This window comes from Anopheles moucheti, chromosome 2 (genome assembly GCF_943734755.1).
Source record: "Anopheles moucheti chromosome 2, idAnoMoucSN_F20_07, whole genome shotgun sequence".
Taxonomy (NCBI): Eukaryota; Metazoa; Arthropoda; class Insecta; order Diptera; family Culicidae; genus Anopheles; species Anopheles moucheti.
This window is the reverse complement of record NC_069140.1, coordinates 22,937,017-22,958,551: the sequence shown is the minus strand read 5'-3', so window position 1 is coordinate 22,958,551 and position 21,535 is coordinate 22,937,017. Positions and strand designations below refer to the sequence as shown.

General features: G+C 44.4%; 1 protein-coding gene across 1 annotated transcript in view; it reads right to left on the bottom strand.

Moving 5' to 3' along the window:
• The window catches only part of LOC128299930 (fasciclin-2), a 55,313-nt gene that overhangs the window by 15,262 nt on the left and 18,516 nt on the right, over window positions 1-21,535 (bottom strand). The window contains exons 2-7 of the mRNA XM_053036085.1: window positions 6,396-6,570; window positions 3,320-3,486; window positions 2,762-2,886; window positions 2,379-2,674; window positions 1,066-2,266; window positions 781-964 (exon numbers count right to left, since the gene is read on the bottom strand). Of these exons, the coding sequence (XP_052892045.1) occupies window positions 781-964; window positions 1,066-2,266; window positions 2,379-2,674; window positions 2,762-2,886; window positions 3,320-3,486; window positions 6,396-6,570 (2,148 nt within the window). The remainder of the gene's footprint in view (window positions 1-780; window positions 965-1,065; window positions 2,267-2,378; window positions 2,675-2,761; window positions 2,887-3,319; window positions 3,487-6,395; window positions 6,571-21,535) is intronic.

Genomic DNA, 21,535 nt, shown 5'->3' with positions numbered 1-21,535 from the left:
GTATGAAAATAGCAAGAGTAGAGACGACGAGCGTTGAATCGTGTGTTTAATTTATGTGTAACCGAATTGGTTGTTATGGTCGTTGTTGTCGTTCGCTCACCGTACGAAATATATTACACATTTGGTAAAAAAAGTAAGAATATGCTAACGGTTTGCTAATCGCTTAAATACTACGGGCTTGTAAGCAGTAATGACGGCAAGTCAGTTCGCGTTTGAAACGGCTTAAAGTTAAGATAAAACGTAAATCCACTCTCGCTACCACAGATACAATAAAAACCAGCTGTAATATTCGTAAGTTTGCGAAACAAAATTCGTTAAAAGTTTCAATTAAAATGACCATTTAATCTACAAATTAAAAAAAATACTCTTACAACGTATTACTGAGTAATTTAGACGGTTAAAACAAAACATTGCGCTTCCATTCTAAAAAAAGGTTTTTCCTTAAGCGACATTCCGTTTCAATGCAGCTGATATCAATGATTGTGGAACGTCGCGCAGTGTTTGGATCGGTTTGTCGTTCAACCGACGTCACTGGGTAGCGCGACGTAAACCAGGCGTAAAGAATGATAAGTTTGCGTAACGAGCCAAGGTAGTAGTAGTAGTATCGAAGCGATTAAACGAACACAAATCTACACACAAAGTAAACAGTTAACAACAGCAAAGTAACGTCCTGAGGCGACCCAGCACGGGCAGAGAAGGGACCTCTGCTGGCCGTCGAAAAGCCACCGAAACCGGCCGGATACACGTCATAGGTAGTGCCTAGGGAATGGTCGGACTCACCTCGTGCCGTCTTCATCAGTACGTGGGCCGGCTTCGAGAAGCCGATCGCATTGTGCGCGGTCAGCTCTATCCGGTAGTAGGTATCGGCCTGCAGGTTGCGCATTTCGAAGTTGGTCATGCGCGCTATGTCCTGCTCGAGGCAGTGCTCCTCCATCTCGGTCCAGTAGCCGTTCACCTTGGTGCCCTAAATGCGATTGGCAAGAGCGTCGAACAGTGTCGCGTTAGAGCGCAGTTTAACAGCAATCGTTCATTCATTCGTTCCATTATTCTAGTTCAGAGACTTACCGGACAGTACTTGATGCGGTACATATCGATCGGCTCACCGTTGTCCACCGGTATGCTCCACCGCATGTCGAAATGGTCCGCGTACGGTGAGGTAACGATCGGATCACTGTCTTCCTCCTCATCCTGGATCGGTGTGTGCAGGATGCGTGGCGTTTCCGGCTCCGAACGACGCGGTGTCGACTGCTGCACGTACGCACCCCACTGGCTAAGCCCGACGACGTTCCGTGCGGCAAAGCGGAACGAATAGGCCGTCTGTGGTCGCAACCCTTCCACTATGTACGGGCTGTCCGGTGACCAGGTACGGTTGAACGCAAAGTTCCAATCGTTCTGGATCTGTTCCTTCCACTGCACGGAAAACGCCGTCAGCGGCAAACCTGGCTCGACCGGAGGTGCCATAATGTCGAACGTGATCGAGGTCGCACTGACGACGCGCGGTTTCGATTGCGGAACCGATTCCGGTATGCGGGCTTCGCGCAGCTCCATCAGATGCTCCGCACTGCCCAGCCGGTTATGGGCGACACACTTGTAGGCGGTGTAGTAGCGGCGATCGCGCGGCGTTACCAACAGATCACTGCGCAGACCTTCGTTTTCGATGCGCAGGTTTTGATCGTACAGATCCTGCACGCGCCGATCATTGAAACGCCACTCGATCGTTGCGTTGGGAATGGCTTGTGCAAAGCAGCTCAGGTTAGCCGTACGCTCCTCCCAGGTGTATACTGGCGGCAGGGCCTTCATGTGGTCGAAGATTGGCCGATACTCGACGGTAATGTGTCCAACTTTGAATGCCACATCGCCACGGTTTCGCGCAATACATTCGTACAGCCCATCGTCGGTGGTGGCGAGCTTCGAAATGCGTAACGTGCCGATCGTTTCGCTCTTGTCCTTGTCGGACGTCTGCTCCAAGATGATGCGATCGTCGTTAACCTGCAAACCTAGCGTGTACTCTTCGACCGTACCGTAGCGACGGAACGTGATTTCTGGCGCAGGTCGACCGAATGCTCGGCACTCAAAGATTGCGTCTTCGTTTTCCGACACGGTAATGTTGATAAACTCGATTATTTTCGGTCGAATCAACACGTTAAGCTGCATCACCGACTCAGAATGGCCGGCAGGATTGCGCGCGATACAGGCGTACTTGTCATGGTCCTGCTGTGCCACGGTGCTGATATCGAGCTGTCCAGTGATGGCGTTGACGGAAAATCTGTCATTTTGTGGGATGAAATATTGATAAAATTTTAAAATTGAGATTAAATGTAATCATATTTAACACAAATTCCAGCATAATTTTGAAATGAACACTTCGCAACACCCACCTATCCAAGTCGGCCGCATTCTGTTGGGTTCCCGTCTTAACCCACTGGAATTCGGGTACCGGTTTGCCGGTTGCATTACACATCACCGAAAACGATTGGCCCTCGACGGCATCCATTACCAGTGGCAGGGCCCGCACTTCCGGCATGATCTGCACCTCGACCCTTATCTCACGGTTCTTTAGCTCACCCGTCGACATAACGGCAGCCCGGCACGTGTAAACACCATCATCCGCCTCGGTAATGTTTTTGATCAGCAAACCCCGGTTTTCGATCACATACCGTCCGCTGGACTTAATCTTGATATAGAACGAACGACAACGGCATTGGGTGAGACTCATTGTACCGGGGACGTGAAAGGAGTGGTTCTCATACGCGCAGCTTACCTGATCACCGTTGCGAAGCCAATCGACAGTTGCCGGTGGATTGGCGGTTACTTCGCAGCGTACGATGTAGTCCGTACCCATCAGTGGACGCTGGTCCGTGGGTGCATCCTTCCAGGTGATGGCAACTTTAGGTAGAAAATGGTAGAAGAATGGAAATTATTCTCGAACAAATAAAAGCTGATAAAAGGAACTGTTGCTAAGAATGGCAACAATGTAATCGATTTGACCTTGTCCCCTTGTGACCAAATTCTTGCACCCCAGTCACCCCTAAAGCGTCGTGCCACAGCTAAATGAAGCAAGGAATTAATTTATTTGTACAAAAGTTTACAGCAAAACGAACAAGTTGTTGATTGAGAGCTAAGCGTGTAGCAAGGCTGAACCACAGTTCTTCCCTTGGTGGTTTTCGAGCACCTCGTAAAATGTTCCTTGCTTTACTTCTTGCTGCAGAAGTTGGAGAACCATTCGCATTGATCCACTAATAAGCTACATACAGTGACGGCAAGACCCACCCACGGCTTGACGACCCGACGACAGGCAGGCACGCCAAAAACCACTTACCGTAAGTTTCCACCACGACGGCCGCGTTCAGCTTTTCCGTGACGGAGTACGAAGCGGCACAGAAGTACGTCCCGGCCATCGACTCCTGCAGCGAGTTAAAGATTAGCGCTAACGCCGTACCGCCCGCTATCGATTCCGTGTAGATCATCGGCGACGACTGGCCCGCTCTGAAAATGGTGCGGAGAGAAATTGAATTTGGTGGACGCGTTATTAGAACACACAACATCAACAACCCTCCTCCTCCCTCCTCCCCCCTGAAATAGCAGAGAGTTCGTCCGGTCCATCGGTCAAGTTTGGCCATCGTCGGTTAGCACGTATGAGATCTGAACGTAGTAGATGAAGTGTGTGAGTAGGTGGATGTGGGAGATTGTAACTGGTAGTGCAGAGAGAGAGAAAGAGAGGGAGAGAGAGAGAGCGAGTCCCAAAATGAAGAACGATGACGGGAAAATAGTTGTTTTGCTCGACTTCAGTAGTGTACAGTACCGTGAGCTTTATGCTTCTTCCACTATCGATTGGTGTTAGAATGCTTTCGAGGCTGCAACTGGCAGGACACATAATATAGCAAACATTCATTCACACTAACACACAGACACACACATACACACGCCTTCAGTTGATGAGCTGACCGTGGCTGTAATGGAGTTTGTGGATTACAATCTCCAGGCGATGCGTAGCTTCACGATTAAGGCAAGTAGTAGTAGTACAGGGAACATCTCTTTAAGTGAGCGGAGCGCGAGTACGGCAAGTAAACAACCAGTAGCCGCATAAAGCAAACATATCCATCGCTTCAAAAGTATGCAAATTTCCTTGGGAAGGGCCTGAATATGTCCAGAAAATCAATAAACACCAATCGGCAAACCAAGGGCGGTATGCTAAGGACGCTAAGGCCGGAAAGCAATTCCATTACAAAACGGTAAGTTCAGGGGCAACAACACGACATCGCGAGATTCTTGTTTGAACACGACATACCGTTGTTTGAACAAATTTAGAACATCCTGCACTGGGGCCGTCTGTCTGCCGAGGACTTTGCAACTGCGGGGTAACTGGGGTACGGACCAGTACTCAGTAGTATCCTTGATTGATAAGCTAATGCATCATCATATTGCTGGTTTTCCTGAAGCAAAATCTGAGATCTATGTACAACGTAATGTAATTTTGAGAACACAACTTTAGATGCTTGTGTTGTTGAGAGTGACCTCGTGGAGACGCATATTTGCCCAGCCGGCCCCACGCCTGTCGATGATTAACTTCTTAAGGGTGTAGTATATAGCAATGTAAACTTGAGCATCAGCATCTATTAGAAATTGCCTTCAGCGTCAAATTATGTGCGTCTGGGCGGGACAGTCGCGCACCTACCCTGACTGAAGCCACTGTCCACAAATGTGCATCACACAACATTTCGAAGCGCAATCCCATTCGTTGCGAAACACTGGCCCCCATCCGCTCGGTGTCGTTGCTGTACTTAGCTACAACGTTGGCCATTTAGACGGTCAATTGCACCGACGAGTGCAACGGGTGTTCCGTAAATGGTTGCTGCAGCTACGATAAAATGCAATCGAATTTGAGCTTTTTGTGAATGAATAACCGGACGGTGGTCATATACAGCACACCACAGCACTCCAGTGGACGACGCGCAATGCCTAGGCTGGGGACCGAAAATTAGTTTGCCGAGAAGGGAATTGGGTGCGAGATGAATTTCGGGGGTAAATTAGGTTTACTCTCGATGCTCGGGTACTTCTCCTTTTCGAGTGGTTGAATAATTCCGCTCCAAAGCCGCACGTTTTGTACAATGGAAAGTTATAATTAAGTTTGGCGCACAAGCGTACGGGCACGTTGCGATCATACACTTCCCATATATTGCATCAGATAGCTGCTTTGCTTTGTTGCCATTATAAACAAGGATGCAGCAAAATCTGAAGCGCTCACACACATCTAGCAGAAGGAGTACGCATTGGACCGTTCTGGGTCCGCGGGAAGGTGAGCGAGATACCGCCACGTGACAAACGATAAGGCAAATGTACAGCATTGCGAAAAGTGCGTTTGCTACAGCGTAACTACACTTCAGTTAAAACACAAAACAGTGTTAGAAAGCACAATTTAATTACGAGATGAGATCAACTAAATGGCGAAATTAATAACGCTATGTTCGGTATGTGTGAGTGTCTGGTGAGAAGGTATACGAATACGAATCGGTACTAGTGGGGTATACGATGCAAATTTAAATACGCTTGTCCTAAATATACTTGCATGGGAACATATTATACACAAAACGTAAGATGTACTGAGTGATGAAGAAGAGAAAAAGAGCTTTGTTTGTTAACGGGGAGGAAATAAACTCAAACCAACTAATAAAAAAAAACAATGCATGGAAAGAAAACAGCAACAGGAGGGTTCGACCATTCCTAGGCTATGGCAAAACTTGGACTTACTTCATTGGAAGCTTACGACCTTTCGAATCGTACAGAGGATAGTAATAGTTCATCCTACACCGGGAATAAATCATTAAGAAAAAAAAACAAAAGTTAAACCAAAAGCACATGGAGACGGGGGCAGCGCGATCGGGAGTAGTAAAGATAGAGCAGAAATCAACTATTACCAACTATACCATCGTTACAGAAAGAAAGGAATATTAAATTAATACTCATCTACACGATCAGAATCCTAACCTCTGTTCTAAAGAAGCCACTGTAACAATTTCAATGACGCAACGTAACGCACTGTAACGCAACGTAACACGTCCTTGTTAAACATTAAAATCGTTAGTTGTGATGTTAGAAAACTATAAATTACTCTGGCAGTAGTTTATCCACGCGGAATCTTTACGAACACTAAAAACTACTTCTCCTCACTACATAAACTGTAATCCGCTTTTGAAACCCAGATTAAGCTTGACACTGTAAACCCTCAAAAAAAGAAAAGAAAAATAATAAACCAGAACAAAAGGGATTTTTGCACTTCACGACGAAGACGTACTACCTACTGCTGTTACAACAACGTTTACCACCTACAACAACCAGCCAGAGAGGGAACCAGCTGCAAATATTAAGTCCACCCTGGTTTTCTCCCGGGTACTTACGGTTTCGGCAGGATGGTCATGTTGCGGTTGTCGTTCCATCTGAGATCCGAGATCAGATTAGTGTCCGGTACTTCCGGTCGACAGGTCAGCAGCAGTGAGTGTCCAACCGGTTTCCGCTGTATGGACGATGCGGGCAAAATTTTCAGTCTCGGTTGGTTCTGAGAATGTGCCACTCCTGGGGAAACAACAAGAGAAACGAAATAAAAAACAACGGTTATAAATTATCCATCCGTCGAAGAGGCGGGGGTTTTCATAAGCGAAACTATTTACTTATACGTAGGTTTATTATCACAGATTGTACTCAATTAACATTTCCACATCATGTGTGCCGAGCTCGCTAGGAAATGCTGGAATGCGTGTTCAAATCGTTAAGTTAGTCTGACGCTCTGACGAGTGGTGCTTGTGCATTGGAACTTTCTTCCACGAAAGGATAACATCAACCACTTCCTTCATTTGCACTACACGGTTCATCGTGCTCATGTTAAACTTTTCTCTGCGAGGGCAGAACGAAGTGTTACAGGGTTCTACGGTAAAAAGGGGCTTTTCAACTTTTCGCCTCCCAACTCCATTCCCATGGAAACCGCAACCGAAAGGCGAAATTATGATTCAACAACATCAGCTGCAACATATCGCCATGGCTACTACTACTCCATTACAACACCTTGCAGCAGTTGTAGTTGTAGTAGTAGTAGTAGTAGTAGTAGTGCTGATCCGTGGCACCTACTTTATTGGCAGATTGGCGTAGTTAAAGTGTTTTGCGTGTGTCCCGCTCCCTCAGACAAAGCTTACAACAGCAAGCAAACCAAACTCAACTCTAATTCACCTCGGTACGGAGAAGGCTTTGCCCGTAAAGCCTCAAATAATGATGCTGCTGTCTAGGTGGTACCGGTGGAACCGTTCTTCAACAGCACAATATGATCTGATGGTTTTATGCGGTGTTCGGTTTATGACACTCGCATGTGTCTTTGGAATGTGAAATGCATTCAGCGTCGGAGGGCGTGGGTCATGGTACCTCCCATTTGTTTAATGCACGGTGGCTTTGTTTGCTGTTGCTTCCTATTTTTGCCCAGCGTATAGCATGTCTTTGCCGAAGACGAGCGTGACGAGGTGTAGGTCTGTTGGTAACGAGGACACCGAACTAATCCTCTCTCAGCAAACGAACGAGAGCTGCACTACAAACCGATGCAAATTCCTGGCATGTTCAGAAGCATTTGGTTCATGGTATCTGGCTTACATCTTATGCATCATATGAGAATGAGAGTACACTGCTGTTATGTTATGTTTTGTAGCTAAAACTCAAATAGCAATTTAAGATTTTTTTTTTTAATTTCATTTAATGTTTGAATAAATTATTTTTTATTTGTCTAACTAAGAGCCGATTATTTAAAAAAAATAATAACATTGAAAATCCACAAAAAAAATGTAGAATGTAGAAAAGCTTGCGCAAAGTAGTAGTACCACGCTACTAGCAACATCGTGTTGTTTTACTACCCTTGGAGCAGTTAAGCGATTACGACCAAGTGCAACATTTGGCAGAACCATCATTACAGCCCCAAAAATCGTTACAACTTTCCGCGTCAATTAATTACGGCTTTGATGTATTTTCGGGATAAGGTTCCACTTACGAAACGGCTGCACCATATTGCACATTCCACCAAAGCGCCATAACCGTGTATAGATGACACATCGGTGCTCCGGAATACTCGTAGCACTGTTTACACTGCCATTTACTATGCGCCAAAATGAGGGGACCCTGTAAAATAGCAATAACGTTGCGCATTGGAACCCCCATTGCCCCGCATAGGTACATATTGCTTTTTTAATGAAGCTTTTTCTCCCCCCAGCGTTGACATTTCTTCGGGCCAGCCAGCCTTTTTATGGTGAATGTTGTTGCACAAACGATAGTCAGGCAAAAACAATTTTGAAACACATAAGAACATCGTAAAGTTGCAGAACATTGTTTCACTTTTTGGTTTGCACCAGAGTAAGATGCATTTTCCGCACAGTGGTAAAGTCACGTTCTGGGAAGCAACACAGTGAACAGTGTAACATATGTATCGACGATCGAGATGTCTAACGATCGTGTTAAACCGTACACGACGTTTCGACTGCTGTGCTGTATTACTAGACGAGTTTACAACAAAAGGTAAGAGGAGGTATGGTAGAGAAATTTATGGTTTTACATAAAATCTTGCTGTTGCTGGCGCATCGAGACCGGACCGGTGACAAAAAAACGTCCGACTCCACGAGGCATTTTGTAATCGTTAATCGACAATTTTCCCGACGGAGGATTTATTTTACGAGGATTTGGATCGCTCGGATGCCCCTCGGAGGGATGTATTTAGTGTGACAATTAAATGGAGATTTTCCGAACACACATTAAATCGGGACGGGGGGAGCATTATTTTTATATTCCACCCTGAAGTGCAATAAACAATGACTCTTTGCCACGTTGAGTTAGGAATCATTCGAGGGATAGAGTCTGAGGTGACAAACTTTTACGATCGTCAATCACACATTTGGCACATTAATAATGTTGGAAGTTGGAAGTAAACTAAAAAACAAAACAGAAAAAAAACAAATTTAATGTTGAAATAGTGGAAATAGCAATTTCCATCGTCTGCCGTAGCTCTCTGGTATGTGATTGATTTTTTTTCTCCTCGACAGTCCATTTTCGCTGATGATGCAGCTGACGTATTGGAGTTTTGCGAAATAAAAAATAGTTCCCTATTCATATACCCATCACAGCTCATCTTCCGATTGGTTTACACAACTGCGTTTCTACACCGTGCGTGTCTGGGGTCTGGTTTTGATCCCGCAGGGTCCATGTCGCAAATGTCATGTGAGACCACTGAACCGTACACAGATTATGAATAGCTAAACATTATGGACGCCACCCGTTATAACGCGAATGCAGGTCCAAGCCGTTTTTGGCACACAGAAAAAAAGAAGGTACGCGTCATCACTATCATGAAGCAGCCAGAGGGACGACGACGTTCGGTGAGTTCGTCTAAATGTTCTGCGAAAATGAAAATAGCTAGAGCGACATCGGTGACGTACACCGTTGGTCCGATCATCGGTGCTCTTTCGCTGTGTGTGTGTGTGCGTCGTGCTTGATTTATAGATCACATTTCTAGCGTAGAGTTGAAGGGCAAAACACCATCGCTCTTGCTTCTCCTCATCACCACCAGGACGACAAAAAATAGCCAAAAATCAGCGACGAGGAAATTGGGGCAACCTGCAGTGAACAGCAGCAGCAGCAGCCATCACGGTACTTCTGTCATACAATTCATATCCGAGCGTCCGAAGCTAGTAACGAGCCAGACGCAAAAAAGGAGCAAAAGTGCATCAAATTATCCTTCTGGCTCTTCTGTTTTATCACGGACGGAGTACCTAGTTCTGCAATGTCCGTCCACAGCAGTCAATGTCGAATGGTCGAAACAAGTAGTTGTGTGTCTTTTTTATCCAACTTCCGTTCTGGCTATTTGAAGGAAACGTGTGTTCTAGTCTGAACAGCAAGCATACCCATACGAGAGCAGCGAATGGGAAACGATTGAAAAGAAATCCAAACATCGATCCAAAAGCTTCGTACTAGCTTCCTTTCCAAATCCTTCACATCATGTGTAGAAGCGTGAGGACGGGGGTTGGAAAGAAATCATGCTGAGCTTCGGTGCGGGACATGGCACCAACGAGTGAGTGAATCGATGTGAACTTTCGGCACATTGTGGCTGAGCGCACTGAACCAGTTAAGCCGCTCGCTTGCGTTCCACCGCACACCACCGGATTGTTTTATTGTAAATCATTCAGGCGAATGTAAGAATCTTATTGACATTTGTCCATTTGCTGGCACATCACATGCTGGAGGGATCGAAATGACATGTGTAAAATTAAATTTTAGCCAAATGGTAATGGAGGTGATGGTGGATTTGTGTGATCAATCAAGCTTTCGAAAGTTTCCAATAAGGAAAGGACGCTTCCGGTCAGTCGACATTGACAAAGCGTCGAAATGGATGGGAAGGGGGATTATCTGGTTTGTATAAAGCTGGAATTCTGGGCCAGTAAGTATGTTACAAGCAAAAAGAATAGCGCCGTACCGTAGAATACACCATCATCATCGTGAAAAGCAAGCACCACGAAAACAGTGCACAAAATGGAAGTGTATTAATTTTGATGTTGATCGATGACGGGTAATAATGATGGATTTGTTGCTACCGATTTGTTGCCCGGCACCAACAGAGGAGGATGCAGGATTATGTGTTGGTTGATTGGTGGAAAATAAACCAAAAAAAAAGGAAAGAAAGAATGATAGCACCAGGAAGCGAATGCACAGACAAACACACCGGAAAGCTTCTCCCCTCTAATGGTGCTGACATATTGCGGGACATTATTTCATACTTCAGTAAATCCTGAGCGAGGTTGCAGTTTATATCAAGTGACAGTTCAAAACCTTCGTTGCGGGGGAAGACAATCTGACAGCCACAAGACAAAAGGGATAAACAGAACGAAATGAAGTGAACGCTGGGAACGTGGAATTGGGAATGGCGCAATCTTTCGGCCACCATTTTTTTTTCTTGTGGAGCAGAAAAAATCTTTTGCTAACTCCATTCAGAAAGGGGCTTTAGTGCAGTGTTTAAACACAAACCCATGTGGTCCGAATGATGCGCTGAAGCAGTTTTATTAGGCGCCAGATTTCACCACATAATAAATCACGGCATAACAATCAATTGCCCTAAATCAGTCATTAGTGTGTCTTGGTGTACAATTTATTCCCCACTAACGTAAGCTGCACTAGTAGTTTTCTAGTAAATCAGCCATAAATCACGCAACTTAAACTTTATGGTTGGGAATGGTTTCATTTCGAAGATTTTGAATATTTTCTGGGAGAGAGAGCGGTAGAGAGAGAATGTTAGATTTATTTTTGGTACTTCTAAAGATAACTGAGATTAATTAGGTGAACACGCTTTGTCTATAGCTGTTACTCAATTTTAGATCGATTGTTGTGTACAGGCAGTCCCTGAGATGACCCGAGAAAAATCCGCGTAAGTCGAATCCTGGTGCAATTTCGTTTATACTTCAAAGTCACAGAGTCGACTTCCTTCTCTGGACTTAATTTTTTCACCGAATCAGACGATTTTAAGAAAGAATACATTAAAATAAGTTAGAAAGAAATGATTTATGTGACAAAAAAAGGTATTTTCGACCAATGTTCGTTCTTTTGCTTAGATTTTGTGTTATAAACTAGCTCAGCTGTCAAATTTCCAAAAACAGCATACAAGAGGAACCGCGTATTTCGGGGACTGCCTGTACAGATATACGAATGCAGATAATTTAACAATATTTATCAGCCATAGTTGCCGTTCCTCAAGAAGTTAATTATGCCAATCGAAAGTGCTTTTGTCAGTTTGAAATGCTAAATCAATTATAGAACTAGACAACTTTGCCCCCCCTGCCCGAAATCAATTTCGTCAAGCGCCAAAGCGATGCCGGTGGTAAAATTAATTTTGAAACACTTGCTCAAATACTGCACCTTCTACAATCAATCATGACGCAATCAATTAAACGCACAAATGATTAATGGCAGCGTGTGTGTGTGTGTGCCGAAAACTCTCTTCGAGAAAGTGACTTAATGGTGATGTGTGTTTGCGACGGTTCACATTCGCTTCCACCTTCTTATTGCGCGCCCTGCATTGCGGAACTGTGGAAGTGAATAAAATATCAATTATCCAAGAAGTTGGAAGCGATTATCTTGCCTGATCCGAAGATAAACAGCGAATAAATTCGAATGCAGTAAGCAAATGCTGGCAAGTGGTAAAATCCTTCGAAATTGTGTTGTTGCCCGTGGAAACCATCCCGAAAGGAAACAGATCGTGGAGGTGATGGCTTACAGTACACACTTGCAGCAACATCACTGTAGCGTACTGCTGCAACTTGTCGTTAAATCAAGTGGAAACGGAACAATGATTGCAATCACCCACCAGCTCTCGGCACAACCTGTCGAACTGAAACACTTTATTTGGCTTGCCATGGCTTGCTTTGTTCTGCAATGTGCAACGCCGCAAGTGCATATCCGCAAGCACACGGTACGAATATTGCTTACCATTTCAGTGGCTTCTTTTCCGAGCACGGCGGGGTGTGGAAAATTGAATTGCGTAAGAGGAGACGGTGGCAAATACACACACGACATGGCTCAGAAATGCCTTCCTAAAACGTACAAGAACACACTGATGCACACCTACATTGCCACCAATTGTCTGGTTAAGTTCTTTCATTCGCTCGCCCGGTAGAGGTATCAGGCAGGATTAGGAGGAACTATTTTTGTGCCACTGTGCCACCGTCCGTCTATGTGCGAGCAATGAGCTTTTATCGTCATAAAGAAGGTGCTTAGGAAATGGTCGTTCTATCGGCCATTCACCAGTAGTCAGTAGTCGGCACGGTAACACGCTGTTCGTGTTTCGTTGACTCAATTTCCTGCACGACGGTCTACCTTCTACTCACCATCGATCCCTATTCAGCCACATCATCAAAGGGCTTGGCATTCCTGGTGTGCGTGTGTATTGAATGGATACGTGCGTAGTGCTTTCTTCGGAGTTATTTTCTGAGATTCACCGCAGCTCAACGACCGATAATGCGGGAAATCTTTTTATCGAGAACGAGCCGTACCCAGAGCAGCAGCAGCAGCACCGCCGTGGCTGTGCATCCTTCCGGACTAATGAACGTGCTCAAAGCATAAGCATGATGGTCGTTTCAAACGATCCGATCTCATCGACCGAGGATGCCTCTTACCCCGTGCCACATTAGTGGTGATCGGGTAGAGCATACGCTCAACGATGGCACGACGCTGTGTGTGGGCGAACCAAGGCTCCACAGGGTTGGCTATTTATTCTCAGGATTAAAGCATTATGCGAAGAATTGTGTAATGAATTAGCGCATATCAGCAACCGTTTATGCTTTCCGGCAGGTATTACGCTTTCCGTACGCTGGAATAACTCCACCTGCAGAAGGCATATGCGATTGGCATGAGTTCCATTCATTAGAGAGCTATAAAAATAATAACCATCACAGCGCACACAAACATGAGGCAGTAGTAAAGTGCAATGTCCATACGAGAACACGAGTTTGAGTGAGTAATTTATGGGTTTAAGAATTTTGCCAGGCCAGTTTACCGAGGGGGTACATGATGGGGAAAATAAATACAACCAGTAGCAGAACAATCGATCAGTGACCACATCGTAAATTTCCTTCCAAACGGAAAACCCCCCAAAAGCCCAGCGCGCACGGCACAGCCAAAGATTCTTTTCCGCAAAGGCCAATGGACATCAACTGCGTGACGGCAAAGATAACGCTACTAATGATAACTCAATTGCTGACGGTGGTTTTGAACTACCGAAAGTGACCATTCGCCCGCGTTTGAAGTCGTCTTCCTTATCTTCAAGAATCGACAAAAAAACGGAATGATTTTGGTTTTTCCGATTTTCCGACAAAGTCATTTTACGTGACGCGTCGGATTGGTGAAGTGGTTGCCGGAACCTCTCTCCCTCTCTCGCTCTGCCTTTTTGGAGGAAATGTGTATTGCCACAGGAAGATCTATCTATAGGCCGCGCTCGCTCTATTTCGGTGCTTCATTTGCCATCATCTGCCAGTGGAAGACATATTTGATGGTCGTTTCGTTCGTTTGCTGAACGTTTGGGTTCGGGCATTTATCGGGCGTCCGTGCCGTAAAGGGACCTTCAGTACGAGCCACAGGCAGAGTTCACCGAAGAAATGGGAGCGATTGATGGACGAAACCTTTCCCGTATCGGTGCTGGCTGGGATTGAAAGATTGACGGTTCCAGTGGGAATTTCGGGGTTCCCTGCTTCAATTCCTCCGCCGGCAGATGGAGATGCAGATGGAGAAAGTTAATTTCATTGCAACGGACAGCACAGTCTGTCAAGCCGAAGCCAAGAAAGCCGACCAAAACCCCCAGAAGAAAATGATGCTGAATTACCGGGGTAAAAACGAAACGGTGGATAGGGCGCGCGGACGATGGTAAAGACAATTTTCCCAAGCCTGATTCCCGCGCTTCATCAAGATTTCTGGTGGCAATTCTTTGGCCTTACGGAAGTAGAGAAAGAGAGAGTGAAAAAGGTGAATAATAGTTGCCTTTCCCTCGTGAGGTCACACCAAGTACGGTGCAAACTGCTTCAGATCTTTACACCTAGGCGTGAGATGAGGGTATCTCGGTGGTAGCGGTGGTGGTGGTCGTCAACGTGCCCTTCTCGGTGGAATATTTGAGGTGAAGAATTTAGACGAAACGCCGTGACAGAATATTCCCGACCCATTGCGGGTGGTGACGACCGTGTAGCAATTGAGTACCTATGGAACAGATGCTGACGGCGATGGTTATCAATTTGGGGTAGCCAGTGAAAGTCACGGAACACACGAAATGGCTGTCATGGAATTTGGAATGTTTTAAAGCATTTCTCAGGAAAAAGAAAATGTAGCGATACGCATCTGCCAAAGGTTGAAGAGATGTGCCTTTAAATGTAGGTTGATTACCATGGGGACAAAAGATTGCTGAGAAGAATTCATTACAGCTTCACATCTTTAAGGCACAGGTTTGAACCGCACATCAAAAGCATTCTAACAAAACCCCAAAAACAAATGTTCTAAAAATATTCTTTGCTGTTGTTTGATAAGATAACTTTCGCACACAAAAAACAAACTTCCTATTGATTGTGAACATGATAAATTTTAATCATCATCCGAATGACGTCAACAAACCCTTGTCACCCAGGGGTGGATTAATACGAAAAGATGACCGTCACTAGCGGGATGGTTTTAGAAGCACACAAAGCATCTCTCTGTGGAGCCGTACACATAAAAACGGTACAAAAGAGTAGAAAATCGTGATTGATTTTTTTTTGTACTAAAGAAAGCTTCACAATGGAATTTTTCTTGTCCATTGCAGGAGGACGCTTACGGACCGACGGACCGTTGTTATAAATTCGAAGTGCCACTCGAACTTGAGAAAGGTTACGAGCATCCACACAATGAGTTCGCATTCTTACTTCGATTTTATATAGCACACGGATCAGAACGTTTATGATAATAGTATTAATGCTGTTATTATGAAAGATTATAAATTCATCGATTTGATAATATCAAGCGTCGTCTTTCTCTTTCATTCTTGCTTTTTCTTCTTTTTTTCATTTTTTTCAGTTAATTCTTTTGATGTTCTCGCTAACCAACACTGTTTTCACTTGATCTCTAGTTTATTTTACTGTTTCATCATCTTTTTTTACATGTCTGTTTTTAATTTTCTTTGTTCATGTTTATTTCTTATGTTTTTGTTTTTTTTTTACTTTTTGTGGACCTTCTATCTTTAGTATTATATTAATTTAACTAAATTGTTTTTTTTTATTGTTCCTCTTCACCATTTCATCATTCCTGCCACTTCTGTTTATGTTTTCCTCTCGTTATCCGTTCTATCGCGTTTATGTGATAGAACTTTCCATTCTCTCGCTCGCAATCACCGTCATGAAAAGTAAAGAACGAACTGTCCCCGGTCACATCTGGTGCCGAGGGAATCATTTCCATAATGATCGCCTCTCATCATCGCTACGGGTCGGGGTCAAAGTCGGGGACACGAACAATTCCAAAGAAGCGTGAAGTGGCACATAAAAATAGGTAAAAAATCAATAGCCCATAAGAAAAGTCATTTATCTCGGAGCGCTTCCTTGCTCGGGTGCATGCTACTTGGATGCTTTTGAAAAGCCACCCGAACGAACGGACGTAGTTCAATTGAGGCAACAATGCGAAAACCGTTGGTAGGAAAAACACTTTCGCAAACAAGACTATTACAGATGGAAGATGAAGCTAACAGCACGTAAAGCACAGTGATGGGAGCAGAATTGAATGCTGTGCAGCAAATAATATAACGGAAACCACCCGTGAAACAGAAATCTTAATATGCTTTAAGTGGATCAGTCAATTAGGAACGAATAATTTAATCCGCTAGTAAACATTTGCTCTGGTGGCAAGCTGGCAGATTCTGCTCGCGTGCAGAATGCTAGCTGCTTTCTTTTCAATGCTGTAAACTAGTCGTTTAGGCTAACAACTAAACTGCACTTAGTTGTTCCCATAATGGCAACTTAGGTGATGGATAGGCCATGCCCTATCTATATTCAAAATGTGGGATTCTCTCACGACATGCTAATCCGCGCACCGTGCTGATCGCTTTTTTTACGGAAGCTGGCTTATTGTGCAAACAGTTACAGATGATAATGTTTATTTACGAGCAATAAACGATGAAATGTTTGAAATTAGATGAATTTAATTTATATGAATATGAATGTTTAATTTAAAAACAAAAAAAAACAATATGTTTAATAATTGCCAGCTCTTTCAGCTAAGCTTTTCTACATGTTAAGACTTCCTATATACACTACTATAAAAACACTTCATACCATATAGGCCATATGAGACACAAAAAGACACTGAACAGCACACTCCCCGCTACGATATTAACGATATTAATTAGACACTCCTGAAGTGGGCCCACGCAACGACAATACAAATAGAAACGAGGCATTTTCAATTGGATGGTGTAATAAATACCGCTTCTTCTCTCTCCATCATATAACGGTTAGTCGAGGGGGTGGTTTTGTTAGACTTGGCACGAATTAATGTAGTCTCAATTTCACTGCAAGATTGCCTCTCTCGACGAAACCCCGTTGTTGATGCCACTCGTTTCTCGATTCTGTGCACATTAAAATGCACCACCACCACCAGCAGCAGTATCATCCCTTACCAAAAGGGAGTGCACCACAGCAAGACGACGGAATGGATGCTGGGTCGATCGCCGGGTTGGCCGGGATAAAAGCACCCGTAATACGACACCCAAAGACGTCGCAACGGGAGTCTCCCCCTCTTTCTTCCTTGTTGGGTGTTGGGTTCAAGTTTTCCAGCACACTTGGCTGATAGATTTTCAGCACCTTCTCCTCCAGCGATCGGTGTGTATTAACGCGCAATCGAGCCTTTCCCGAATTGCTCCATAGGCCTCTACACACCAGAACAATACGCCCTGTGGTTTTGTTGCCAGCGCTCCGGGCGCATCCGCGAGGGTGGAATAATACGGTTCATCGTCTTGGGACCTTGCCCCAGCAGGGAAGGTGGTGATGCCGAACGAAACGAATGGTAGAGCCTATATTAAGAAAACATTAATGAAAATATATCGCTCACCGTGTATCATCTATCTCGCGATGTACAACATCACTTCCGTTGGAGAATAACAAAACAAACGAGAATAAATCAATCGTTCACAATTGGAATGATAGTCGGGCTCTAAAACCGTTGTTAGATAAAATTAAAAACCTAAAACCGTGCGCCGCTCCGGCTGCTGCCGGCGGGGTTACTTTCAAGGGCACGCTCGTTCATTTGCCCCCAAAAACTACAGAGCAAATGAAACCCGTAATGATACGCGGGGTTCAATTTTCTTGCGCTTCCCGTGTGCTCGCTGTGCTGGAGCTTTCGGAACCGACGAATTCGGGATGGTAGCAATGAGGTTCCCATCCCCCCAGTTTTTCCAATACAACAAACATCATCATGAGTGATGTTATCGATAGGCGAACGAGGAGGGGGAAAACAAGGTTCGGCTACCGTTCCCGGGTCAAAGCACTGGCGGCAGTGCGCCTCTTAAGATGGACAGATACTGCCATGTGTAGCGTATCGGAGGCATCACCCCCGACTTGGGCACATTCCAGCCGATTTGGGATGGGAGTTCCACAAAGGATCTCTTTCTTTTGCAGTCGAATTCGGTTCCGCTTTCCATTCCATCACATCCGAGACCACTTACACACATATCCAGACCACTGGATCAAAGTAATTATCTCGGATAAGTGGATTAACATCGGTGGCTTGTTGTGGGTAGGATTGCTTCTGTTGCACAGCTCCGTTGCAGCATGTTCGTGTTATCGTAAGCCATACATAAATACATCAAATCCAGACAAAGTGCAGATTGAGATGGGAGCTGTTTTGTGATCGTCTGAATTATGCCGTAGAACCTTCACGGGAGGGGAACGCATACGCAAAAGGGTTTGGTTTGTAATATAACTTAAAGGCAAGTTGGTTGCTTCCGAGCGATCTTTTTGGAATGAATTAATTAAAGGCATTTTGATGCTGCTCGCTTTCTTTTGGGCAAATCATTTTGCAATTAGAATGAAAACCGGAAAAACCTGGCCTAATCACTTATCAAAAGTCGACTCATTTTAGCAAGAAGTTTATGTCAGTTTAATAACCGTTTTGGTTCCGTTTATCGAACGGAAAAAATAAAACTCTATATGCATTAGGAGCATAATCAAATCATGGAATCCATATGTTCCAGAAAACCCCCCCATTCCCGTGGGAACACATGAGAACACCAGCTGGGGCGAAGATTCTTATTGGACGACCAATTTGAATGGTATGAAGAAAAAAAGAATCTCTTACGATCAATACGTCCACTCTCGGGTGTGCGATGGTGCCCCGCAACTAGTTTCAACAGTGTGCCACATACCGTTTGGATGAAATTTTTCGTGGAAATATTCCAGTTTGTTTTTTTGAGTTTCAATTCTCGCTCTCTCCTATTTTTTTGCATTCCCATCCACAGATCTTTCGAATTTTTTTTTTCGTAATTCATATCGTAGAGATCATACATTTTTCGTCGCATAAAAACCAATCAAACGACCAAATAAGAAACTCGTAACGTTTTTCCGAGAGCAGAGCTAAAACTTTGCCTTCTCTTCATCAAACAAAAAAAAAACCGGCGGATGGTATAGATACACATTCTTATTCCCCACAGTTATTTCACACATTTGCGAATGCTGGATAATATTTTCACTTTGTGCTCTCTTTAGCCTTTTCTTTCCCTTCCGCTTGGTTTTACAGTTTTCTCGCCCAAAAACCAGTCTATTGGCGAGCATATAGAGCGCACATGTGTTGCGTGTTTGATTCTTGATTTAAAAAAAAATTCTACCAGCATAAGGATCGACGAGCTCAGTTTATTTAAGTCCCCGGGATATAATACCGCAACGTCTGCACTGCACTGGTTGAATGCACATTTTCATAAATGTGCAGTGAGCACATTGAGTCGAATAGAGCTTGCAGTGTAGGAAGGGGTCATATTGAAACTGAATATTGTTGGAATTCATTTCCAATAAGTTCGAGCACAGGTGAGCACACGTTCTGAAGAGTTCACCTGTACGGCAATTGCAATCTACTCTACACAATTACTTAGCCAGGGTTAGTAATATCTGGCAGCTCACCATCAATGAGTGACTATCGTAAGGTTACATAGTTTCACATTCGCAATCCATAAACCGCAATCAACGCTGAGAGCAAATTAAACATAAAAAGCCAAATAATGAATATGAATGTTGGCCTAGCTAGAATTGCAAATTGTGTCCCATTCATAATGTGCGCACCTCAGGACATCCGCACACAACAGCAAGAGGAAAAGCAATGACTTTCTTAATCATTTCTTGATCTTGAGCTAGCAGGGCACACCACACAACAGTTAAACAATCGAGCAACCATATCCACGGAATGTTCTTAACAGTGACGCCACGCGTCACGTGCAGCGGGAAGGGCGCCAAAAGGCCACGAAACGCCGAGACCGTTGCCCGGGCGCGAGAAACTTAACGAAGTTCTCGCGATTCGTGGCGGCTGCATTTGCATCCCATTTCCAGTGCCCAAGCTTTTAGTGCCCCCGGGGAACGCAGATTGTGAATGTATATTCGGATTTTTATTCACTTATTCATAAATATTTCATGAACAGCGACGGACGGACGGACGGACGGTCGTCAATATGAAATATTTATACCATCAGCATATTGACTTCTGGCGCGCGGGTGGTGTTGGTTGTTTTGTTTGGGAGTTCTCCTTCTTTTTTGTGCCGCTAGCGAACACGATAAAATTTGTAAAGAAAATTCATGACGAACGGTGCTATTTTGCTTTTTTAATGCGTCCTGCCACCCGGACCGACCGTTTTCGTTAAGATTGTAGACGATTAAGAGGTCGTATATTTTTCACAACGATCGATTCGTTTGTACACGAAGCGGTGTCAAAGGACGGTGACATTTGGAAAAAAAAGCAATGGTGACGTGACTAGCAATGCAAATTTCTGAATGTGTCTGAATTAGCCAAGAAAGCAACCAACATAAAGGGGTGCTACGGAGCACTCGTTATAGTATCGTTTTTATCAGGCATCAGAACAATCTTCGCCATAATTTACAACATAACATAAAATCTGTCTCGTTTAGTGTCGTTCTAGGCAGGAGAGTCCAATAAATTTGAGACAATTGTTAAGTACCTCCCCAAAATAAAATCCCGAAAGCCCTAGCAACGATGCAAAGCAAGCAAATGTAAGAATTTTAAAAGAGGCAATTATTCTATGACTGACTCACACCTGGTGCACCTGGTGAATGATGCTCTCGCAGATGCAGTACATAGCAACCAACATACTCCCAATGGTTGCTATGAATGTGTGGTTGCCAGTCGTACCATAAACGAAGTACACCTTCGTTATGCTCGCTCTTACCTCGCATAGAACAAGATTCCCCCCCCCAGAGTTCGCGTTGACTCGCTTAAATGAAACACAACATTCCAGCAACGTACGAACAGAACACACGGCGATACAATTTAAATCCCGCATTCCAACCGGGAGGGTGGTCAGGGCTCTGACCGCTCGGGGAAAGGGTTCACGAATGAAATGCTGTGGGGGGTGGTGATGGTGGAGTGGTTGCACCATGCGACGGATGGCGTGTGTTTATCGGATGATTGTTTCGCGGTTGAAGTCGTTCATAAATGATTCATCGACCCAAACCCGGGCCCCACAGACGGTTGCGCGGAATTGCTTTGCGGTTTCACCGCAAATGAATTTGTCGTCTCGTTTACGTTTGCTTAGCTTTGGCTAATGACTGCACCACAAACGAGTCTGTGTGCAGGGTTTTCTAATTTTTTTTTAATATTAATGTCACTCTATTGTTGGGTATGAGGCAAAAGAAGGAGATTTAAAGTCACACAAACGATATTTTTCATGTGTTTTATGCTCTTTATGCTTCATGCTTTATGATTCTTTTTTTAAATCGCTCAATATACGATAACTTCAAGGGTCTTGGGGTGT